General features: G+C 41.1%; 1 protein-coding gene across 2 annotated transcripts in view; it reads right to left on the bottom strand.

Moving 5' to 3' along the window:
* pitpnm3 (PITPNM family member 3) overlaps positions 1–26,629 on the bottom strand; it is a 90,298-nt gene extending 63,669 nt beyond the window's left edge. Inside the window, exons 1-2 of one of the 2 annotated variants that reach the window (XM_085796142.1) lie at positions 26,101–26,629; positions 6,106–6,201 (exon numbers count right to left, since the gene is read on the bottom strand). In XM_085796142.1, coding sequence (XP_085652268.1) covers positions 6,106–6,201; positions 26,101–26,125 — 121 coding nt within the window. In that variant the 5' untranslated portion in view covers positions 26,126–26,629. The remainder of the gene's footprint in view (positions 1–6,105; positions 6,202–26,100) is intronic. The other variant, XM_085796140.1, reaches the window with a different exon arrangement.
* Between the last annotated feature and the right edge of the window lie 260 nt (positions 26,630–26,889).

Raw genomic sequence — 26,889 nt, 5'->3', positions numbered from 1 at the left:
CTTTGGGTGTTGCTTTGCTGCTTTTAATGTTAGCTTCAAATGTCCTGTTATCTCCTCTCTTTCTTTTGAACAGTCACGTCTGAGAGCTTCTGGGTCTGGACTCTAGATAAAATGGAGCTTTACCTGCCACTGGTGGAAAATGAACATTGTATACTTAATACAGTGGAGGTGACGCTGTAGGTGGACGGGTCAGAAAGCTGCCCAGCATCTTCACTTCTAACTTTCTTTAGCCGCGTTTCCACTGCAGGAGTTCCTGGTAAAAGGAGGGGGTAGGAACATCTACAGGAACCGTCCTCTCACTCGGCCCTCTCGGTGGCCGTGTCTCCACTGCAGACAGGACCCACCGGGCTCTGATGGTGACATGCGACAGTTTCGATCATCGCTTGGTCGGTGTACAGGGTTTTTATTTTTTTATTTTTTATTTTTTTACTGCTCTTGTTGTTGTTCTTTTTCCGACACTTTCTAAAAAAAAATAAATAAATAAAAGATTGCCATCTCGATTGTCACGTAATCCCGCGATCGCGTATTTATCACACTTTGTTTTACCAGGCCTACTGCTACTCTTTTCTTTTACTGACTTATTCTCTCTTTTTTCCGGCCGTCTCACGTTTTTAGTATTATTGGGTTTTAAAAATGCTGCTTATTTCGGAGCTTTCTGGAAACGCGCCTTTTGTGTGTCTGGATGTTGGCCTGAGACTCTCTGCTCTGACAGCAGTAATCTGTTTAAATGACGCTTGAAAAAAACAAATGATTGCCTTATTTCGACTATAACTGGACAACTGAGTGCATGTAAACGCGTTAGTCCAACTAATATCGGAGTTCTCCGACAGATAATGCGATTGAAATTCAACTTTCTCCGGCATGTATACGCCGTAATCAGAGTTTAACTGGACAACACATGTGCACATGCTCCACACCCCCCACGCTGGCATGAGACCCCGGAGCGTCAGAGCGTTCTTGTCTGCCTCTCAAAATCACTATGACCATGAGGGATAGAGTGCACCTTATCCGCACAATAAGTAACGCGCACATTACGTACGAGATGAACAAAGCTGTACGATTAACCATCTCGCTGTTGTTCGAAAATGCCGGTCTGCCGTCTGGCTAATAGGTCAACCGGAAAAGGTTCCGTATTAACCCACTGAAATGACGCAGTACCGTCACCTGGTTTCCCTGGTGTTCCTGTCAGTTATTCGGTTTTTCTTAGCTGCATGTAAACTGGGACAAGGACAGAAGTCTGATTAGACGCCAAAATCAAATTTTGAGCATAGCTCGATTAAGCTCTGCATGTAAACGTAGGCTACTGTACACTTCTTTTCATTGTCACTGCAGGTCAGCTCAAGGGAGGCAATGTGACAAACTGTCCTGTGTGTGTGTGTGGCTAGAGGCAGCTGTTGGGATGATCAGCAGAGATGACAGCATCAAATCCTCCAGCCAACAGCTGTGTTGCCTCCACACAACATCATACAAACACTGTCGGACACAACAACAACATCAGTTTATGGAAAATGAACCCAAGTCTCAAATTGAAGAAATATTTGCTTTTTAGATCTGAGCCTGTTCAATCAGTGCCTTATGCAGGTCTGAAGTCAGTGACCCAAGCATTTTACCTAAAGAGACTGTCAGACTTGTGCTGCACCCATTTTCACTTCTCAGTCTGATCTTTAGGAAGTGAAACAAATGATCAGTTGGTTTGAGGTGAGTTGGCCTATTAGGATAAACAACATCTGTGGCCATGACTGAAATAACTTCCTGGTTGATATCGACTACTGCTCTACTGCAATCCCCTCGAACTGGAAGATGATGTTTAAAAACAGTTACTGTACTTGTCCTATATTATTGACCCTGTGCGAGTGCCAACAATGTGAAAAGATACAGCCAAGGATGAAAATGATCGTTGTTTCTTCTCAAAGCTAAATGGCTGGATTACAGACGATAAACAACAGAAGACGTCAAACACTCATGTTGCTCTAGCCTTTGATCAGAAGGCTGCAGCTTCTCTGCCATTGGCCAAGTACACTGACGTGTCAGGAAGTGACGTCAAGAGCAACAGAATACGTTTCCACTTCCTAATTTTTTTGTGTGTAGAATGAGCCTCCCATTATCAAGAGGCTCCTACAAGATATAATTCTCATTACATTACAATCTATACAGTGGCAGCAAGTGAACACACTCACACACACACACACACACACACACACACACACACACACACACACACACACACACACACAGAGTGATAACAGTAACAATCTGATTCTTTTTATCTTTTTAGTAGAGTTCTGAGCAAAGTCCTGACAGTCTTCATTCATTTTTCATCCGTTTTCTGTCCACTGGGTTACACTGTGTGGATGAGGGCATTCATCATAAGCACATAAATAACACTCCCTCCAGCTTATTGTGATGGTTTGACTTGTGGGCTCATAATATGACAAACGCCTCCTCAATCACTCTTTAATCTTATTCCCTCTGTTTCTCTCTGCTTCTGGCCAAAGAAAACATACTTACAGTGTAGAAATAAAAACTGCCATACCAGTTATATGCTGCTGAGACTGTGAGTCAGTCTTTGCAGTTAGCAAGTGACTATAGGGCCATAATTTCAACAACCTTTCATGACCTTGCTCTGGTTTCCCTTTTAAGGGAGACATCCTTCATACTGAGCGTATGTTTGGAATAACTTGTTCTGTTTCCTTTTTTGCAGGACACAGCTTTACTTTCCCCCTGAGCTTAGACCACAAGAAAAAAACAGCCTTCAAAAACTCACTTTCTGGTATATGTCCTTTTTTTCCTTCACAAAATGAAACTTTCTTTGTTGTTTTTCATCTTTTGCTGTTGCTTCTTCTTAGGGACTCCAACAGCCTTGCTTTCATGCAACTTAAAAGGATAATCCAACCTAATACCTCAAAAACACCAGCCCGCCACAAAGTCCTTCCACTTCTGTGCATCACTGAGACATGGTAAAAAATGAGATGTGATATATTTGGTCTAAAAAGAACAAGCCAGCAAATAATGATCCAATTAGCGAGGCAGGGGGAAATGGCCTGAGATGGGAACAAGAACTGAGTGGTACCATAAGCACTTGGACTCAAATCCAGATCCCCTGCTGAGCACAAGGCAACAATCATATCTCATTACAGATCAATGTGGAAACTTTGGCGTCACTGATACTACTCCAAACTCTGAAATTCAATAAAATCACACTGTGGCTGCAGAAAACCAAAACAAGATGTGTATATTGCACATCTAATTAGGGAATTTACTCTTTTTCTGGGGACTTCTACACTGTAGGTCGCCAGGCTCCATTGACAGGTGTGGTGCTTGTCAGAAAAAAAGAAGGAACTAAAGCTGACAGCACTCACTAATCCACATGTGACGAAAATGCAATCAAGGGTAATCAATACTTCACAGTAAAGTGAATTTCTTGAGTCTCTGCCTTTTTCTTGTCATGACACAACTCAATCAAATCATACATATACATATATAAATATACAGTACAGTATAACTTTGGCTTTTGAAAGAGTCAGATTTGCAGTTTACTGCTTTCACTTTACTACAAACACGAGTGGTATCAAATATCTCATCCATCTCCCAGCAAGAAATCAAATCAACACAAATTTGTCACTAATCCACAAGTTTCTGAACATCATCTATGGGCAAACCCGGAAGCCGGTTTTGCCGGTTTGGTGGGATTGTACGTTTCCGTTTCCATGGTTTTCAGTCGTTGTCATAGTTGCGGTAAACGCATGGATCTATTAACTCTGGCTTTTAACACGGATGTCAATTTGTGTGATATCCACTGTTAAAAGCTGGTGTGATGATCCATGCGTTTTACAGATTTTCATTGGAGAAAAAAAAAAAAAATCCATGCATTTACCGCGACTACTGAAACCATGGAAACGTAAACATAAAATTCCACCGGAAGAGCAAAACCGGCAAAACAGGCTACGTTTTTGACGTTCGGAAAAAGGTGGATACAGCGTCATACAACACCTTCAGTGTTCGAACAGATGAACATGAGCCATAAACACCACAATCCACAAACGTGAGGACAATGTCCTTTGTTTTGCACTATTGTGGAGCTTCTTCCTATAATGATAAAGGATAAAGGACGTCTCTGTTTTCCTGTCTCTTCACACTCAGTGAAGAACTTTCATAGCTGAGTGTTGAATCTCAAGGATGGTGAGGTGCATGTCCTCACTTATCTTCCTCTGAGCAGATATTCGCCTCGACTCCAGTCTCATAAAATGCATTCTGAGCGATGCACAGCTCAGCTCTGTGACAGCTGTGATAAGGATAAATATTTCATGTTTTCTGGGATTGTGTGCAATGAACATGCCTTTTCTGTGTCAAGAATGAGCTCAGGGGGGAAGTGAAGGGAAAGAGAAAATTAAGGGAGGGGAGCAAATGAAAAAGATTGAGGCAGGGAGAAAGAAGGGAAAATGAGATAAATAAAAGAGAGAGTGAAGAGAAGAGAATGAAAAATTGATTCATCAAATTTCCATGAACACAACATGTGATATTATACCACGGCACATACAATTTCCACCAAGGAAACAGAGTGGAGCAAGTTCCAGATGGTGTCTAATGTGCCTCGTCTTAAGGATGTTTTATGTTAAATGAAGGAATGTTGGACACCAGAGACCCTCAACACACCCTCAGCTATTGACTGACCTAATGTAAAATAAGAGCATGTTATAATAATAACACATACTTGATTAGTATCTCTACCATCAGTCTCTCTGGGGATATACACTTGTGGTGGATAATTGGTGGGGTAAGTATTCCACTTATTCCCTGACGAACTCCCTCTGGGACTGTGAAAAGGCTCATAGTGGAATATGTTCTCAAGTGGCTCTATTTCTGGCCAGTCTGACATCTTGAATAAAATTACAAGAATCCTCTGCAGTGAAGCGGACAGTGAAATCAGTTTTACCAATTTAAAGATTATGAAAGTTAATTCAAAATCCATTTGTTACCCATTCTGCCTGGTTTGTTCTGCCAGACTCAACCAGACCCGTTCTTCTAAAGTCGGATTTTACCCAGTTCAGTGGGAACTACGACAGTGAACAGATACCACCACCCCTCCACACCAGCATACAGTTGTCAGAAAATTCCCCTGGGTCTTGTGAGTCATTCATTACAGTTGTTCTTCATTACCCCGGCTTTAGAAAACAAGGGACTAATCTGGGTTCCCCACACTAAATAACAACCTGTAACAACCTGTAAGCAAGGGCTTCCCACACTTCATACATTTCAGCCTAGAATGTCCTACATCTAAAGTGAAATGTTTTGAGGTATCACTCAAAGTACAGAAATACATTTAACATTATTAAAGACAAATAAGGTATTTCCAAAGTTTTTGGAATGACTGAATCAAACAATAAACAGCAAATAATAACTCACGTAGGCTATATCATTTGTTTTATATTTCACAAACTGTTCTTAATGAGACAAAAGTGGCACCAAGTTGTCACTTTTTGTGGTATTTGGTGGACAGGTGAGGAGAGAGGTTGCTTACTGATGCAGCTCAAAGCTAACCAGTAACTGCCTGGTGAATAGTAAGTTTACATAATGTATGTCGCTATTTTGATGACCAATTTAATCATTGGGGAAATAAATAAAAAGGTTTCCACTTCTCAGTTGTACACACTTGTTGTTTTTCTTTGTCTGGACAAACAATAGTAACCTATGTTAAAGGTTGTTGTTTATATTTTCCTCGAATTTTTGTGTGTAAAACTAACATTTCTACCAGACGCTAAGATGTCATCCTTTTACTCCAGCTCCTTCTGACCTCCTATCCCCACACAATGAGGAGTGGGAAAAGTAGTGTTAAAGTAGTGTTTACTGTTGTGTTTGTAGTAGCCTGCTTGACCAGGCCCAGTCTGTACCAGTGCTGCGGTACCTGTAACCTGCATTTAGAACGATCTCCCAAAATATAGTCCCAGAAACTTGGAAATAAGAAGAACACAGAACAAAATCCGCAAGCTGCATTCCTTTAAGACCCTTATGGGCTACAAGGTCTGACGAGTTGATACATAAGCTGAGACTGTCACTGTATGGCAGACAAGCTGGAGATGAATATCAAAATAATAATATGATACTAACCTCTGGCGTCGAAGAACTCCTCATCGGAGCTGTCGACTGATTCTTGTGCGATATTCTGCAGGCACCAGTGAGAGGCGCTGTGCTTTCGTGACGAACCTGTGCAGAAAAACAAAAAAAAGACAGAAAATCTACTTTTAGACTGTTAGACTGACAGGAAGGATTGTGCCTTTAATCTCAGCACTTGAGGAACGGCAAATCAAGTGTATTTATATTTTTCTTCTTCTTTTTTTGCCTTTCAATTGATGTTTCTTAAAACTCTAAGTGAAAAGCCAAGCGTGAATGCCCCAGGTGGGGGATGGATGGCCTTTTCAGCGTCACAGCGGGTGAAAAGACCCAAATGGACTTTCCTTTGAGTGGTGTCATAGCACACCAATGTCTCAGCAAGGAGGCCAGGCAGTGATTTTATGACCTTCTGATACAAGAGCAGAGATGAAAAGGGATTTGGAGCACTTTCCATTGTTGACAGTATTCACTCTCAATCACCCTGATATAAAACCGGTGCAAACAACAGAGAAAGGCAAATGATTTCTTATAAACCACTTAGCGAGAAAGTGGCAGCAGCAGCTTGGCGAAGCTGACGAAACAAAATGCTGATTCTGCTACGGTTGCCTTTAATAAGCCCAACTAGAGCATGTAGACATCTCTTCAAGTGCCATTTTACTGGACTGTCGGGGTGGAAATTTATAATCATTTAACACATTTCCCTGAATTTCTGTGCTGTTTTCTTCCTTTTAGGGCCGGTTGCAAGTTGTAAATAATCCTCCTCCTCTCAGTGTTGCAGCACTCTGACAGCGTGGTCGTAATGAACCTCGTGTACCTTCGCTGCCCTGAGGTCAAATCGTCAAGTTTCACTTTCCCATAGCCTGGGTCCATTGCATCCTACCCTCACATCACAGCAAAGACATGATGCGACTAGCTCATCAAATGTTTCGCTGTGAGAATACCAGAGCCAGGAATGTGTTTCAATTGCTGCAGTATAAATACTCTCATATAAATTGTGGAAATTAGGGTTCATATAGTTCATAAACCGGCACAATTAAGTTCAATTAAAATTCCCTGCACCGAAGGGAAGGCAAAGGGTAGATCAAGTAACCATGCATTATGATATATGTTTGTGCATGGTGTTCTCTCTCCTGTGTGTGTGTGTGTGTGTGTGTGTGTGTGTGTGTGTGTGTGTGTGTGGGTAGGTGGAGTTGATGGTCTCGCCCCTGATTGGTCACTGCAGGAGCACGCCACCTTCTAAGATGGCCTCTCCACTTTGTCTCCTGACAGCACCCACCATGTGTCCTTGTTGCTTCTATTGTTGAGCTATACTATGTGAAACTGTGATTTGTGTTACAACTTGTGGCCTATTCTGTGCCCAACCTTGGCCTTTGTTTGATCCTTACACATTGTGCCAACCTCGAGCAGTGGTAGGAGGGAGAGTCCCTTTTTCTTTTGTCCATGTTTTCTCATGTTTAAATGCAGGAGTATAGGTAAGCTGCCTGTCTTTTGTTTAGTTTTTGTTTGTGAGGCAAGACTAGGGCACTGAGTGATTTTTGTTTATTATGTTGGGAAGTGCTCACCTCTGAAGTACAATAAAACTGCTCCGTATCTGTGATTCCTGTGGTGCTGTATTATTATTTGTTATCAATGAGACAGGTGGAGATCCCACCTCCTAGACCCTGCATGTAACGACAACATAGAGTCTGTTTGTTTATTAGATGGCATGCATGTCATTATTTACCCTGTGGTGAAGCATTCCTATTGGGATAATAAACATCATGTTTGTGGTTCACACAACGTTCAGCCCAACTCCAGCTCAACAGCCGAGCTCCTCTAGCCCCGCTGTGAATTTCAAAATGGTCTCCCTGAGAAATGTGTCTCTAGAGGCTTTGCTTGAAATGTGCATGTCTCTCCTCAACAATGTCACAACTGGGAATCGTTTTAAAAGAGACAATGTAGTACAACCACAGACTGTATGTAAAAAGAAAATTGATTGATCCTATTCTCGAATGCTGCAAGTTAACTTATAACACCCTAGTCTGTTTCTTCTGTCTGTGTGTGCATTTCTCACACATAGCAAACCATTTCAGCAGTTCATTCCTCTTCAAGGTGGTAGGAAGATAATTTTACATTCCTGTCAACTATGAGGAATCTATGCACAAACACACTCACACACACACACACTCAATCCACTGAAGCTGTCTTGCGTTGCACATTCCTTTCGCCATGCAGACCAGAAACAGTCAAGTCGTCACTTCCTGTTTTAATATTAACCCACACGAGCCACTTGAGCTATCACACTAGGTAATTGCTGGTTGCAATAACTGTATAATTATCTTGTTGCCAAACAGTTGCAGTTGTGGCGCTATGGATGTGGATGAGAGTCAGTGGCTTTGCCTTCTGACAAGGAGAATCATGACACCCGTGTTAAATGCATGCCTGCAGAGTTAAGTATGAGAGGAAGCCCTCTCTCCAACCTTTGACTTAGCAGCAAATCTACCCCTCAGCAAAATGTTCTCCTGAGGCTCCAGGATCCCTGAAGCGCCACAGAGCCTGTAACCCTGACATCTTGGCCGAGTGAGGGGGCTCAGGTGAAGATGAGCTCAGTCCTTGTGTGAGCATTTGAGTAGTTATTGTGCATCAGCCAGCAGCAGCACTGCCAGCCAGTGCAGCATTGTTCCCGCATCTTGCACAGCCGTGCCTTACATACCATCCCTGAGGCCTGAGCAGAAATTTGTGGCAATTAAATTTGTGAACATAAACAAATTATACTATTCCTCGCTCACAGAGAAATAAGCAATTACTGCACAAACGAACGGTGATTATCCCCTCTTAATCACACAGAATGAAAACACGAGTTTTCAATATGCATGAAATTCTCAGCACAGGTAAATACAACAGGTATGAACAGTCTGTGCATCAGAGGTGTTTAGAGAACGATCTACCTGCTTGTGGTGCAAATCCAACTGCTCATTTATGTTTCATGCTTTGTGCCAGTCTGACTTCTTGGCAGTAGGATTGACATTAATACACACACAGCGCATGAAATACACAATAAGCCTGAGGAGAATCTCCATTACAACCTTCAAATCTCTCCTGTGGTCTGTCCTGAATGGGATAGTATTTGATTATCCACCTTCACACAGGAGCGTAGGAAGTGCCAGGTTACGATGTCCGCAATGCGCATCTGAATCAATATGATCGGATGTTACTGGTGAGACAGCTGTGAATGAGCCAATCATTGTGAAGCATACTGCAAATGGCTTGTGTCAATCCAACCTGGATAAACAGTATTGCTTTACTTTATTTTTTATTTAGTTTTTTTTCTTTAGGTCATTTTCCACAGCTGGATTGTTTTTTTTTGTTATTTAGTTTTTTTTAAACAAGATTTCACTTTGGCTCTGTATGCAGTTTAATGATGCAACAACAGGCACCAGATTTATCACTCAACATGTAATTAATTTTTTGTGAAGTAATTATCCAGAGATTGGCTTCACACAATGCTACACAAAGCAGACTTCTTAGTTCAACCCCATGATTTTCCCCGGCTCCTGCTGACTTTTTAGAGTTTAACGTTGACTTGTTTTTAAGTAAGAACTTGTTAAATGGGCTCAACTTGATGGCTACATGACGAACAGTGTCTTTAACCGACAGCACCCCATAAGATTATGGTTGGGTGAACATAAAATACACTGTAAGCCCACAAATGACTGCAGTGCAATGGCAACACTGGGTTGTTATAAGTGTTGGTGGTGATCAAGGTAACTGTACAGACTAACATTTTCAACAAAAATAAACTTTCAGAACTGGAACACCAGAGCAGACTTTTGTAGAGCTGTGAGGTTGCATATTTCAGCATCTAATATTTGCCCCGTCACTCTCCTTTGGGCTTCGTACTGGATTGTCTTTGAATATTTGCACGAGCCATGCTGAGGAGGCATATGGACGGGAAGAGGCGTTCCTGTCTGCCACAGTGCTGAGAGCTCCCATGGACTCAGAGAGCACACACTTTGAGTGGGAAGAGGAGCTGATAGGGAGAAATGCTGAAGCAAAAGAAAGGAATCGCTTTTGAAAAATATAAACAATCCCAATCCAACATTCCAAGCCAGATGCCGCCCTTACCAACAGCCAAACAACTCTCTCCTTCATCAGATTTCATCACACTCATGCACCTCCAACTGATGTTAAAATCCCCATATATTGTATATGCTGTGGATTATACTGCATTCAGTTTACCCCTGAGGCTATGCAAGCACTTTGAATGTCTCATAAGGTTTAGGAAATCTAACCAATTGCTTGTGTGACTGAAGCCTCACACCGAGCACCCATCACCAAGCGATACCTTCCCCACTGGGTAATGGAAATGATTGCTGTAGCTCCCTGCACGGCATTTACAGCACACTATAGTCGCATAGATACTAAAGGGTGAACGCCTGAAATAACTGCAGATTATGATCACAGAACCAGCAGGACTGCAAATCTGAACAGGCCATCCTGATAGTATGTGGAATCTGGGGAGAAATGTGTTGCCATTATATTGGCAGGTATTTTTTAGGAGAAAAAGTCCCTTCTTTTCACACCTACCACTCACTTCTGCAAGTTGGCATTTTGATTCAGGTTTCTGAGAGCTAAACAGAGACAAGTGCTCCTTCATGTAGAAAGCTCACTCTTTTTGAGAACAAGACTCAAGGTTTTTACCCTAGATTTAATGTAGGCTAATAGCTTCTAGGATGTCAATACTGACTAATTGTTTTCCCCAGCTCATTAGGTGGAACTGATTATCAATGTACATGGTGTTTAATAAATTACAATATAACTTACAAAATCGTAGCTCTGAGCTTATGTCTGTGCCCTATTTCAGGGGCTCCATTCTACCGAGGCAATGGCTTCGAAGGCACCTCCGATGGTCACATCAACCGTTGGCCTAGCCTTCTGAGCATTTCCTGAGTGCATCCAAACGCAATCAATGTCCCAACACTAAACAGTGGCAGCTACTTTACACTTCCAACAGCTAGCCTACTCAGTTGTTGGCCTTGGGCTATGTGGCCAACAGAGCCCTGCTCAGTGGGCGATCACGCCAAGCCGGCCACAAAGTGGGGCTACCATGGCTACAGCGTGGAGCCATTTCAACATTCCGACAGCTAGCATGCTAGGTGGCTAAAAATTAACGATGCGCAAAGAATCTTGGGATACGGAAAGCCACAAAGGATAGGCGTGGTGCGTCCTCCGAGAACAGGCAAGAGGAGGCCAGATTTGTCGGCCAGATTTGAAGGAGCCTTTGAATTGTCGCAAAGCTGTGACATTATCGGCCTCCAAATATGTCCTCCAAAGGTTGCAGCCCCCGAATTGAGACATGTGTGTGGTCCCAAATAGCTGCAGGGACCAGTGCCCGGTGCGATGGCCCGTGGCCCTAATAATGTATATCCCTCTAATTTAGGTTAAATTACTATGGACAACAGACTGGTTGAGTGGTTGAGTTAGTCATGTGTATTGTTTTTTTTTCTTTCAGGCACTTTTGTATAATTACTCGCCAATACAGGGGAGCATCTGTGCTCATAAATCTTGCTCAATGTTCAATCATACAGAGTTGTCAGACTAGTGAGGACTAGTCAGACCGATGCATTGCGAACTGATTAAGCTCCTCGGAAAAGAGGGCGAAACGTCTTCCTAGAGAAATAAAAGTCCCGCTGCCTTCGATTTAATTTGCTGCCCAGAGATAACTACTGTATGACCTGGATGAATGAGAATATCCATACATAGACATAGTACAGAGTTAGATTAAAAAACAAACAAACTCTGAGACACAATTTCAAGTTACTACATTGCATCATATAGATGTTTCATGCTGCATTAATATGCTAATAAAAGAAGATGAGAATACCAAGCTGCAAATTATGAATTAGACATTAAGATGTTCCAATCACGACTAATTAGACATTTCAAATTCTGTTTGACAGTGTTCAAACAAAACCACCTACAAAAGGTAACAATGTGTGATTCATCACTTACTCTGATCTAGTTGCTAAGTATGCAAAACCAAGACAAGCTTGTCTTTTGAAATTGAACAAGCAACTGGAAGTACTGTAACTCATGAGGAGAGGGAGAGAGAGACAGAACTTCACTGTGATCTGTTCAAAGAAGATATGCATGCAAGTATCTCAAAAGAAGGATCTGTTTTTGAAAAACTCTCCACTGCATGCAAAGATATGAAGCATCAAACAGTGAGACTTTGTGGTATGGTGGAGAATTTAGCAATTAAGGAATCAGATCAGATGCATCCCCTCAGGAGTTGGTAGAGAGCAAAACAGAGCTAAGATAAATGGTAAACATTGGACTTTCATTCATCAGGTGTTCAGAAATAACTTTCTTTTCTGTTGGACGTGCAAAATGAGCTAACAGGTTGCTAACATATCAATAAACAGATTAATTTATTCAGCTTGCAAATCCCTGAAAAATCAGTTATTGCAGATTTAGGTGTAGCACTTTATCATCATTGTAAGGTCTGTAATTAAAAATCTCTCACATTTTACAGAATCATGTACGCAATTTAGTACTAATTAGGGAAGTAAAATCAATTTATCTTCATTAGCACTGGGCACAAACATTCATTAGGCTACTTATTAATGCACAGATTTCAATAACAAGCAGTGTGATTCATCCAAAATGTTTCGAGACATAAGATTCAGTGGCACAAATGCAGTCAGTTGGTAATTTATTAGATAGGCTACACCTAGCAAAAACCAATGAAATCTAATAAAGTATAGTCTTGCAATAAATCTGATCTTCAAAAAGGTTTGTATGTGGGCGTAACAACAGAAACATGTCTTCATTCTGAACATTCTAACAATAATAAAGGTAGCATGTTTTGCAGGACCGGCCTGTAGTCTTTTTAGCAAGGTGAATGTTTGAGTCTATACTGAATAAATACATTTCTTGGTGGGATTTGTTGTTCCTCTTTAATAACTTGTGTTGTTGAATGAAATGGTGGGCAATACAAAATAAAATTCTGGATAAATGAATGAATGAATGAATTTATATTTATTTAAGTGTCATGCACCAATTAAGACGCCCATCCTATAAGGGCTTACAAGACACATTTCATATTTAAACAACAAACAAAATCATCAGAGTACAGACAAAACAAAACCCACATGGAATTGACATAAATAATTCACTTTCTTAGGCACTTTTTTTTAATGAAAGTAGCTATAGTAAAGACTTCTTTTCTGAAGAACCATTCCAACTTTACCTCATCATCATGCTGTATTTGGAGTAAAGGGAAGCCATTAGCCACTAGTCCAACTTCCAGCCCCACATCTATTACAGTAGCATGAATGATTTCATTTCACTTTGTGGTGTGACTACAGCATAACACATGCCTTTAAGTGGAAATGTTTGTTTACAGATATTGAGCTCACTAAGAAATGTAAAGAAGAATGTAATTAATGACTTTTGCTGTTGGGCTATTAGTAAAGTCATTACTTCTTCACTGAGCAAGGTGTTGGGGTAATTGCCAACATCTTCAATTTATTGCTGTAATACATTTTATGTGAAATGTTTTGTATAAAAAATATGATTAAAAAAAGAGATAAAGTAAAAAATATTTTTCAGGGGAAAAGATGAGAAGACTGGTGAGAGGGCAATGTAATGATATGATGACATAAATAAGCTATGTGTTTGAAAATCTAAAGACCTAGAGTTCAGTAAACCCTCAGACTTACAAACTGTCCCATAGTTTAGGGGCACAATTAACCAAAGCTGCCACTCCATGACTTTTAGTTCTGGCAGCAGAAACAGTCGATGCTTAAGACAAGGGATCTTAGGAACCTGGCAGGCACATACTGTATCTCATAATTCTGTCAGACAGACGAGATGGGGCAAGGTGATTCAATGCTTTACACACCAATAGAGGAAATGTCAATTAAAATCACATGACAGACTGGTAGCCAAGGTAAAGATTTTAAAGTGGGAGTAACGTGCACTCTCTGTCTACTTTTGCACGCTGTAGAAATAAAAACATAACTAGTCAGTATCAGCCTGCTATATTTCAGATGATGAAAGGACACTTTGGACACATTTCTTCAAATTCTTGATCTGATTGTTTTGATTTGTTCTTAGGTTGTAAATGCATCGCTCTCTTTCCCTTCCTCTCTCTGCCTCTTTCCCAGTGCTACAAACACTACAGTCTCTGACTCATCCATACATTTATGTGATGAATACATGCAATCAAATTGTCAATGGGGCTAGAGTAATCTGGGGATGCAGTGACAAACAATTAGCTATCATTTGCGTAACTACAAAAATTGATCACGCTACTAAGCCTGAGGGACGATGTTGAACACTGGCAATGTTGTGTTGTGTTTATGTGTTTTGCATTGCCCCAATTGATCAAAAAAGGAGTAACTGCAAGTTTAACAAAGGAATTTAACTATTAAGTGATTGACATGACATGTAAGCCTAATGAAAACCAACAAACAATTCCTTTTTGGATTACAGAAACACTTATGGTAAATTGAAATACCTTAAAAATACAAAGAAATACAAAAAGTTACAAATTTATTTCAGCTACAAAAACAGACAGAAAAAAATATACAGAGGAAAGTAACTACAACATCTATTATTATGGTCTAAGCAGCTTAAAATGGTGCAGAATTACCAAAGCCTGTTGCAAAGGTAAACTGGTTGGGCTACATTCACCATCAAATTGACTCACTGCCAGCAGAAGCCACCTGTTTTGCTACAAGAGTATTTGTCTGGCAGTGTTGATGATTTTAAGCTGCTTTAGGGTTGCTATGTCAAATACAGGAATGGAGGGGAGGTAATGCTGCACATCTGTTGTTAGCAAAATCCAATCCAATTCTGATTTTAAACCTAGTATTACTTTTCGGGCCACAGATTTGTTTTTTTAAGGAGTCAAATAAATAAATAGGAGTGGAATCGAATCAATATCCAGCTGTACCCAAGGTTGTGTCCAATCTGCATTCATATATGAGAAAGCAAAATCAGGTTGATGATGGTATTTCATCCAGCATGACTGATAACATATGATATTCAGGGATGGAGAAAATCTCTCTGTCTCATGTAATTTCTCAAGAACCAGACCCTATAATGTATTCATGTCTATGGTATTTTCCCATTGATTCTCAGTGTAATTTGCACACTAGATAACATACGTGTGACAGGAAATTCAATGCAGACACGTTAAGTAGACTGTGACATGAAGGGAAACCTTGTAGTGGAAGGCAGCTGTTGAGGACACTGTGAAATTATGTATTCAGGATGGCAACTCTGGGAAAGAAGAAATAGCATGACTGCAGCTCCTGAAAGATTTATAATTGAACTCATTCATCTTTCGATCTTCTCTATCACACATATACATGCTTTGACTACACTACTAAAGACCCTACTAAGATGATAACATCTATCCATGAATTGCACATCTGCCACTGCCTGCACAGAGAATGAGACACAAAGCTAACGTAAGCATGCACTGGCTGAATTGTTGAATATTATACATTATCAACACAAAAAAAAAATATTCAAACAATAAATAAAGATACTAGTTTGCGCTAAGAACAAGATAAAAGCTTGTTCAGTTTCAAAAGGTAATTTCAAGCAGAGAAATTTTACAGCCAAATTCTCTCAAAAATTGAACTTTAACAACTCAGGCTCCAATATGTAACAATCACACAGCTCAAAAGGTTTAACTGTATTTAATCTGGATTTCATTACCTCACAAAGCTTCTAGCAGGATGGCAGTTCACTTATAGCAGGTCTGATCATCTGGGGGTTCATCACACAGCTGGCTTTAATTGCAGCTGAATTCACTACACAGGTGGCTTTCACACAATAGCATCCTTCCCAGATTGAATTCATAAGTGCTTTTCTTCAAAATTGTATTTGTATCTTGAAGTGGCATAAATAGAGTGAAAAGTGTGGTAATTTCTGAAACAAAGTGGATTATAACTCCTCAGGAGAGAAAATATCAAAGTTGAATTCTGCCAAAAATATTTAGTGAAACACAGTATCAACTAAACAGTGATTTTCTGCATCTTTTTTTTTCTTATCATGCACTAGTTCTCCCAAATCTTCATGCTTTTGGGGTTTTCACATTTCCATCACGTAGGGTTGTGTTCGCACCTGTGAGTGATCCCCTGTTGCCATTCAGTTGTTATGTGGTATATGGCCTGCTGGACATTGTTTGGAAAAGAGCAGGCATTTTCAAAAAGATGCTTGTCAGGAGATTGGATAAACCATCTGTCTATCATGACTTAGAGGAAACAAGTCAGAGAGCTTTGAAAGTGAGTTCATGTGTCAGTTGCAAACAGCACCTTTCTGGGCTAAAACTTTTTGGCAAAAACTGCAGTTCCTCGATAAAACATTTTTTGACGGTTAAGTGACTGTGTCTGGTCTCAATTAGCTCAATTAGCTGGTATCAGTGTCTCTACTACCCACACGCTTATTAGCTTAGTTACCAAAATAGCCAGCAAATGAATTAGGCTTGGGTTAGTGTGCAAAGGTGCTGACTAACATCTCTGCTCTACACATGCTCCACCGTTAGTTAGTAGTAGTGTTAGAAGTAATGAGTCAGCTACTGCTTATGGTGATATGGAAGCGGCCCACTCTCATCTTCTCATCCTCAAAACTGCTCCTCAGAAACCGATGGTTGATGTCGCAGAAGCTACATCCACCTTCATTTACACCCTATGGTCCATAGATGATTATTGTCTTATTGTCTTGTAACACAGCCTGAAGCCTGGCAAGATGAATTCTCCCTTGTGCCAAATCAAGCTGCCTCACAAAATTGCCAAGCACTTAGTCGAAAAGATTCACATCAACTAACAAGTAGCTGCCTCAGATACAAAGGAAATTCAAACTTTCTTCTCCTGATGATTGGGAGACAATCAATCACGCTTCACTTAACTGAACTTGAAGTCTTTATTCACCCTCTCTGGTGGTTTATACAACTCACCAATAAAAACTTACACATGTGTATTTGTTGAGATTGCATTTGGACGTTCTTCCATCAATAGCAATAAACCACCATAAAAAGAAGAAGGAAACAGTGCCAAGTAATGGAGGGGATGATTGATGTGATTAGAGGACTATTTGGCTGAATTTTGGAGAAGCTTTTGTATTTTGCTACAATCCTGTGGAGGACTTGGTATCACCCGTTAGTGGAACAGAATTAAGGACACTGTACTCTGAAGAAAAAAGACAGCAGGTGTTGTTAAGCCTGTTTCTCTCTGTCACTAACCATTAGGTCGCCATTTTGTATTTTGCCAATTGTGTAGTCATATATCTTGTTTCTGAAAGCAGTGACGGACAACATGATCTTGTTTGTAAGACATGGTTTTATTGTTATGATATGATTTTATTTTATTTTTTAGATAATTCCACTCTTCCAATCAATGATTGAAATCAAATTGTATTTTGAATCTGACAAAATGGGGGTGGGGGTAAAGTAAAGTAAAGCAGAATTCAGTTTTACTATTTCATAGGTAATTTAATGAGATCCAACTGAGTAATCACTATCAAAAAAAATATGCTAATTAATCCTGTGATATTTTCAGCCTGGCGGCCTCGCTCTAATTCTCCTGGCTGTTCCAAGTTGCTTCCTCACCATTTCATTGCCATTTTGTGGCCCACATCTGCACCTGTGAAGTTAGACAGGGATCCATTTCTAGCCACAGAAAACCGGCCACTAATACAGCCCTCTCTAACTGCAAACCTCCTACAATTAATTCAGTATATATATGTAATATATGTGCAAGATGAAAGATTCCAATTTTGGCTGTGAAATTGCTTCAATATGAGCTGGAGAAGATCCTCATAAAGTGTGCTAGGTTTTGATAGTAATGAGCGAACAGTCAGTGTAGATGATGGCCCCATAGGAGGAATTCCTCTTCATCAGAGACCTAATCTGCTTTTGATCAGATGCTACCATCCTAAAGGAATTTCTCCACACAAGAGCTTTATCTCTCATTGCCCTCACTCCAACCCAGATGGCCTGTAAGACACAAGTGCCAATCTCCTCGTTTTGTAATTACCAGCATTTAATAACCAGGGAACTCTAACAGCACCCACTAGAGCTAGTGGGTCATATGTGATGGCAACGGCTGCTGTCATGCGGAGCAGAAAGGTAGAAGAGCTCCTTGCTGATGCAAAGCATTTCTGAGTGAATATTGGACAAGCCAGAGCATCAGAGAACGATATCTGCCACGTTGAGAGGAAATCCAATAATGTTTGTCTTCTGTGTATGAAGAAAGAGGAGGAAATGAAAAAGACAGAAAGTGCCTATGTCCCTCATATCAACATGCAACATGGCCATGTAATGATAAAAAATCCAGCGGAGCTGATCGGACGTTAACACAGTAACAGATATCCACAAAGACAAAGTAACATAATGGAATCTTTTCATGTCCTGCTGCAGTGAACATCCATCGCACAAGGTAAACAATATAAAAAGTCTGCTGGGTCCTCTGTGAGCTGCAAATAGCTATTAATAGCATGCCCTGTGATTTAATTAAATCTCATTTCAGCACACAGTTAAAATCTGTAGACATACAGGATGACTGATGTCTAAAAAGTGTCAACTCGGTCACAGTTTCACCCTCCAGACATTATCCTCCTGACTGACTTTCTGCACTGTAGCTACGCAGATCAGCAAGTGCATCGACTGTTAATGGACTGCCACACTATGACTCTGTGACAATCGTCATTACTAAGCCCCCTCCAATGAGCACTAAACTACAGCTACCTGGTAATGGAAATTACATGACAACTGTCAAGTTTGAAAGACTTTGGTCATCTTGGATTGTCTTTAATCCTGCTGCAATTTGTTTGTTGTTTGGCCACCTGGGGGGATGCTGTAACAAGCTGAGAACACAACACGTCTTATTTACACATTCAGAAGACACAGAAACAATTGCATTCATTTGGAGCTGTTGTCAACCTGGTGAAAATAAGTCCACTCTCTTTCAGCTCTGTCTTTAACATGATCTACCAACTCCTGTGAGAAACCCATGTCTCTTTAGCTGCTAAATGCTCCACTATGTCCACCAGCTAGCCAATAATACTATAATAAAACTATAATAATACTAATATATATTTGGTGCTGATTGTGTTGAGAACAATGGTCTGATCAGAAGGTTTATTTACTGAAAACAGCTGCCTGTTGGGCAAAGAACGACACCAGCGGAGTGTTGAGTGAACCAACACAGAGAGGTGGTGGGCCATGAAACAATGACAATGAACCAAACCTTGTACAAAAACCTGTGAATGCTTCACCTACAGCTTACAGCACTGTGTCCTTATTTAGTTACTATCCTGACTTGTTGATGGATACTATGGATACAAGACTGCAACTAAATCATTTTTAGTATTGATTAATCCTCTATTCAGCCATAATGGCAGAAAATAATGAAAAATGCCCATCACAAGTTCCCAGACCCTGAGGTGTTGTCTCCAAAATTGACTGCTCAGACCCCTGAGGATATTCAGTGTGCTGTCACACGAGGGAAATTAAAGTAATTTAAATGATCAGTTGATTAGCTGTCATTTAATTGACTAATCATTCCAGTTCTATGATGGGATTTTTTAACAACTATGACCTGTCCAGCAGGTGCTTCCAATCCATTGCCAATAATTGATATGAACAAAAAGTGTGTGAACTTAAAACATTCACTCCCAAATTGCGCATAGTCTGGCATTGGAGAGCTGAGTAATTGTGACTTCTAAAAGCCAATTTCATGAGTTTAAGAGGTTCTTCATAGCCTGAAATCTTAAGTGATTCACCAAAGGTGAAAAGCAGAAAAGGCTGTTTCTGCTTTCTACCCTGTACTCAGACACCAGTGTGATGTAAAGTCTTTTAGCCGTGACAAACACAAAGTCGACGGCTGCCTGGCTCCAGGTGAGCTGGTCCCCTGCCACCGCCTTGTGTCTGACCTCAAATAGCAGCTGGCCAGCTGCTGTGTGCTTTAGAAATAGCTGCTCCCCGACACAGGCCCAGTGTGCTTCCCCATGACAAACAGCTATTAAATTTAAATTAACACTGTTTTGTATGATCAAATACAATAACAGAGGTCACAGGCTGAATGCATTAGCATTCGTCCCTGTAGAATTCAGAGAACATTGTGGTGCTACTTGTTGAGCAGGCTGAAGAGACCACTTGCCAGTATGACGACACATACACACCACAAGCTGTAGCAGTGTAACACAGTATAGTATTTATCATGTCTTAAACTGAGTGATAAGAACAGGATTCGGGGAATCACTGACAGCATCAAACTCAATCCTTTCTGCAGAAAATGTGCCAGCAGTCTATTTCCTCTGAAGAGACCACAATATAGAACGCTGTATTTAGCACTAAAATCCTGGCAAATAATTACTTTTCACTTTTGCAAAGGGAGAGAGAGACAGAGAGAGAGAGAGGGGGAGCTGGTTCATCAGCATCCTTCAGTTCTATTTTTAGCTTGACGCAGAATCTCGGCAAAACAGCAGGTAGGCTATACCCATTTATTTGATTTGGACAGCAAATGAGAAAAGGGAACCTTCAGAACAATCCAGTTTCATCAAATATGAAGAAAACAAAATGCTCAGGGGTGGTAGACTTCACATTGAGCCCTGGAATGGTCCGTGAAGTCTTGGGGAGGACAAGCAGTGGGGATCGGGTAGACTCTGCTGGTGGTGGTGGTCGGGGGGGGGGGGTGTAGATGACTGAGCGTGATTAAAAAAGCAAAGGTTCTTCAAGGGATTTTGGCAGCACAGTTGTTAGCTTCAAGCTGCAGCTCACGCACTGGGTTGGACGTACGCTTGAGGATAGGGAAACAGGCATGCGACTCAAGAGTTCATGGTTTGAAATCCCGTGCCAGCTGCTTGAATTGTTAATTGAGTCCCATTAAAAAAGTGCTTAACTCCATTCATGTCTTGCAGGCCTTCAGTGGTCAATGAAAAGAAAAGTTCACCGGTACAAACATGGAGAAAATCCTAATTGAGCAGCAGAATACAACAGGAATGAGCAGCAATGAGTGTGTCAAACAATTAAGTTTAAAAAAATAAATAAATAACATTTTAGAAATATGGCTGATAACCAACCAGGCTAATTAAAAAGAATATGTGTCTATGGCCAAGTTGATCTGAGACTGTCTTCAGGCACAGCATCATTTTGAGCTGCAATGCAACTGTCATGCTGAGATGCTGATGTTAAACATCTGGTAAACATCAGCAACATGTTGTTACTCTTCCAGGCATCTGGTCACAAAGTACTGGTAAGATATTGGTGCTAAAGGAAAAGTTAGAGAATCCCCAAACTGACTAATATTCACCTTCAGGGGGGCACAAATGTGTAGTAGTAGTTGTTGTAGTTTTTTTATTTAAACTTGGTGTCATGCACCATAGGTGCCCAGCCCTCATGGGCTTATAAGACACACTAAAAACAAAACAAAACACAGAACACCGGCACACACAAGAGAACAAGGAATACATGCTCGTGTACATATTTTTCTTCAGTACAGTACATACCCACACATGCGCACACATACACACACGCAATTAACCTATATGTTCTTAATTTTGGTTTGTGTTGAACTTCTTCTAACCATTTTTTTTTGTAGTTTTCAAATAATAATTCTTTAATTTGGTTAACAGAACACGGTAATTTATTTCTATATACATATTGAAGGTCAACCATACTAAATACTTTTTCAAGCTGCCTTGCCCAAGAATAATTGTTTAAAAGATCCCATAGAAAAATTTGTTTAGTAAGCCTGTTGTCGAACATATTAATCAATCTATTCCACAGACGTACCATGTCACCTCCATGCCGTACCTCCCATGGCTCCCGTCAAGGCAGAGAGCCTGTGTATTTCGAATGTCATGACATGCCATCTGATATTTGTAAAGACATTTTACTCGAAACTACAAATATCCACCTTGTGGTAGAGCTAGAAAGAAAGAAAAGTAAGGGGATCAACAAGGCATTGGGATACACCATTAAAGGGGAACTATGCAAGTCCGCTCGCTTTTTCGCTGTTTTGGTTACGCTGCTCTCGCCCATGTGCATCTGTTTATAATGAAGCCGGCGAAAAAAACCAATAAATGGAGCGGTGGAAAACATTACATAACATATACGATGTTGAACAAAAGATTAAGAGTTACGGAGCACGTTTGTGTCGCGGTGTGCAGAGACGAGAGCTGGGACACCGGGGCAGCGGCCAAGTTGTTGCAATTGGTTTTCAGCCGTGAGACGCCAGGTCAAGGCAGAGAGCCTCCGTTCTCACTCGTAACAAGTCACAAGTCATGTAGTTAATGATCACAATTACTACGGAGCTTTTTAATTAAGGTAAAAATGTAGCATAGCCACGGGAGAAATCCTGCTTAGTTCTTCTTTAAGTGATCAATTGAGAAAATATTGAAGGATTTCACTGGATAAATTACAATATTGACCCATAGCAGGTTAGTTCTAGAAGAAAGTGCAAGGAATCACCATAGTTGTTACCATTCATCGGCTGATACTATGAATGTCTATACAAAATTAAATGGCAATCCATCCTTAGAGCCATGTGGCTTAAAAATGCCATTGAGAGATTCATTAATATTCTTATAAGTTTGAGTCACACCTGCTTTATTTTGAGAGCTCAAGCTTTACTTGGCATAACCCTCATAATTCCTAAATCCTTATTACTCCACTCAAATTATCTTTCAATATTTGGATGATTAAACTGGGGCTCTGTTCTGTTTTGATAGACAGTGAGTTAATTTTGGCATGAGGCCATTGAGCTGAAAAAACAAAAAATGTAAAGCTTAGATGGTCTAAACACTGGCTGTTATTCTGCAATGCAAAATATACAAAACACCTTTTGTTTTCCAGTCCACGTCTTCGATGATAAAACAGGCTTTTCCCCTAAAGAGTGAGGGTTTAAATCACAATTAAGAAAAGGTGGAATCCTCTGCAGCGCTCATATAATGAAATAAATGACAAAGATAAAATCTGCATACATTAGTGAAAGTTGTGAAATTAAAATGTCTATTGTTGCCATGACGGTGGGACTTTGAAGATGAATGTTTCTATACGAACTGCTCTACAAGTTACAGTGCCAATGAAGGTCAAGAGATATTTAATGAAAAGAGATATACTGCCTGCTTGAGATATCACTATACTAACAGTAAACTCACACATATTGCACCCTGCTATCAATCTGCCACCAGCCTGCAAGAACATCCCAGGGTTCACATGGTTTTATAGAGCCAGGCTGAAGTAATGTACAGTGTCACTACCATTAGCAAATGCATTTTACCATGAGGCTCAATGTAACATAATTTAGATTAACTGGAGAAGACATGCAGTGCAGCTGCTCAGATTTTTTTAAAAATTGTTTTTCCAAGCATTCAGGGAAACTAATTTGTCTTGTGACATTGTCAACTAAAAATAGGACTACATGCTTGATTTCTAGCGTACAACGAACTTGCAGTGACCGAGGCTGCACTTGACTTCTTTTACAATTTCGATTCATGCAGATTTGTATGTCTCAGTCTTAATAACCCAAAAAACCATGCAACTTCCTCGCTAGACCACAAGCAGTAAGAGTTGAAAACTCACTGTCACCCACCATTACTCTCGATACCTGCGCTCCACACAGGGGTGTGTACTTTGTTCATTTTTCTGCATTCTTTGTATAAATGACAGTTGTCCAACCATCATTACCCTCTGCTTCAAATGTGCAGATGACACAACTGTCCTTACGCTGCACAATAATGACAACAGTGACTCCTTCTCTGTTCATCAGCATTCCAGTAGCTTTGTATTTTCTAAACTCACATGTTTATTTGCATGGGTTGTCAAGCTAATGGTATATTTTCTGATTGTCCATTTGCATTTGTGTGTTTTTTTTTTCCAAATGCAGTACATTTAGCTCATAGGGCCACTGAAGAATCTACTGCACTGAAATCACAACAGAAATTAAAATTCTAGCAACAATGCCAACTTCAGAGCACTCCACCGATTTACTATTGCACTCCCATAACACTGTCAGATTCGCTATGTTGTAAAAAGATCAAAAACCATGCAGCAGAACAAGAGTGTTTTTTTCTCCCTACTCATTCTCCTTCTTTGTCAAAACCTTACACCTACTGTACATTAACATTACCCACAATTCAACTAGACCACCAACAGTTTGGTGGGTGATTCAGGTTGTGCTTGTGCCTTGAGCCGCTGTTCTCATGTACGGAAGAGGAACTGGCTACAGAGGCCTGATAATCTCACTTCTTTCCAACTCCACACGTCCGGATGTTTTTCATCCTCAAACTGACACTAGATCAGTGTGACATCACTTGAGACGTCACAAGTACATTGATAATAGTCCCCTCTCTGGAAACAGTATACAGCAGCAATGATATGTGGGAAACAGCGGCTGCCGGCTACATAAAAAAAAAAAATTCTCAACACAGGAAACTTACAGAGAGATTTCATGGAAAATCCAGGGGGTTAAGAGTTTAATGCAGTATCTGATCTCAGCTCAGCACGATCTATTCTTTTTGTTTTAAAGAGTTTCCACTTTGTATGCCACTGTAGCCTCATATCTTATCACGATGTTGCATTAAATCTGAGGCAGCTGTATTTTAAAGCCCTAACCACACTGAATAAAATCCCTGCTTTATTGTGACACCCTTGTCCCTTGTCCCTATGTGGAGTAATAATGATTCGGTATGTTATTGATTCCTAGAAGGGAAATTCCCCATTAACTCGCCCCCCTGTGTAAAAGGTCAGTGCACAAAGGCCACACACAGAAGAGCAAAACTGAGGCTGGAAGAGATTGGTGATTTGCTCAAGGGCTCTTCGGCACAGCAGATGCATGACCATTACAGGGATATACAAACAGACCCCTGGCTTAGGGAAAGACTCATTGCCGACAATGCCATCCGCCTTTCTGCTGCTAGCATGCAAGGTCTTACATTTTAAAAAGGTGTGGCGCAAGAATGTGTGAGTTAGCTCCATCAGTAAAAATCATTTCAAATCAGGAGACAGAAACAGAGAGAGACAGGGAGAGAGAGAGAAGAGGGATTTAATGATGCTGCTGCATAGAGAGAGGTAATGAGCAATCCAAACAATAAACAACGCACAACCTCCTAAATCACTGCTCTTTTGCCAAATTAACTGAAAAGCACAATGCAAACAGGTGGAATATTTGAGCTGCAAGAGAATCACCTTAATGAGCCACGATAAACCTTTTATGCAACAGAAATGTCACGACTTCAGGGGCCTGGCTGATGCTGTCCTGTCAACTCTCTCTCAAAAGACCACACACCCAGTTTAACTATCAAACCAGATGTATGAAGAATGCCTTCTATTAATAACAACACACATACAACTCTTCAGTTATTGTTCTTTATTCATTCCATTTCCTGGTTTAACCTTGTGTTGGAAGGCTTTCTCCTGATATGTAATGAGGTAGAATAGAATAGAATAGACACAGCTGTTGTCCTGTGTCTGTACATTCTGTGGCCTGACTGGGAACATCAGCAAGTTTTTTTTTACTCCATAGTCACATCCTGAATTTTAATAGCTGTTACCAAAAATAGTGTCACCTCATGTATAGTACATGCAGTCAGGGTCGGCGACTGATAAATGTGACGGCACAGACCTGTGATCACGGGCCTGTGTGTAATTCACTGTCTGTCAATATTCAGCCCTTTATTTCCCCATACGTGACCCTGCACAGTCACAGAATCGGACGGGTCACACGTTTGGTTGTAACACCTGCACAAACAGGACAGACGTGGCTTTTCTGTCGGACAGACATAAGACAGACAGAAACAGTGCGGGCTGCTGGACTGTCAACCGGACCAGACAGTTTTGGTCCGTTTTTTAAGCGTCGCGCATTCCTACAGATTGCCTCCATCCATGCAGCACGCGGCGGCGGCTGTGCGCGCGCCAACGTTCACAGCGGCACGAGTCGCGGCTTTCTACCTGTTAGCACGAGACCATGCAGGTATAGTGAGTAGTCTGCTTACCTCTACCCCTCGACTCTTTTGACATAGTGTCCTCTCCCGTGTGTCCCTGTCTCTGCGGTGTCTCTGTGAAGCCGTCACGTTACCGTGCACGGCAGCGTTCAGTCGGAGAGTTGATGAAGCAGCGTCGGCTCTTCCTCCGTCCCTCTCCTGCCTGCTGCACCTTGACGCCTGCCAGACCGAAGCAGGGTGAAGCGGGCACGGGGGGAAGCTGCGGCTGCCGCGTCGGTCCCCTCTCACCGTGGACAGAGAGGAGGAAAAAGGGGGGAAAAAGGCAAAAAAATATACAAATAAAAAGCACCGGGAGAATCCGCAGCTGTGCTCTCATTCACCTGTGTCAAGTCCCTCCGAGTATCGACCCGCCCCTGCCGCAGACATACTTTGGGTAGCCTATTTGTTGTATCTGTGCAGACTTGGCTCACATATCATGCCCCAACCAGCCCCCGTCCCTTTCTCCCCCCCTCCACCGCCAACATCAGCCGGAGTTCCTCCAAACAAACCGCCGGTCTGCAGCTCGACTGCCTCCAGCGGTGCGCGCACGTCCGCGGCTGGCTGCGGCTGCTGAAGGGCGTCCGTCCTCCGTCCTCCCTCCTGCCACCGTCCTCCGACTTTGTTAAACACTCAGCATTATGGTTAAAGAAATCAACAGCTGTTCCACTGACTTCGTCATGCATCAAAGCACACTGGGGAAGCCTGTCATGTGAAAGCTGTTTACCAGTGTAGGCTGCGGTATGACGTATTTGATTCAATATCAGGGAATAAGTCTTAAAAATATTACCGTAATGATAGCCT

Source organism: Trachurus japonicus, chromosome 13, assembly GCF_045865225.1.
Source record: "Trachurus japonicus isolate A0001 chromosome 13, Traja_1.0".
NCBI lineage: Eukaryota > Metazoa > Chordata > Actinopteri > Carangiformes > Carangidae > Trachurus > Trachurus japonicus.
The sequence above is the reverse complement of the archived record's forward strand: the minus strand, read 5'-3'. Positions and strand labels throughout refer to the sequence as shown.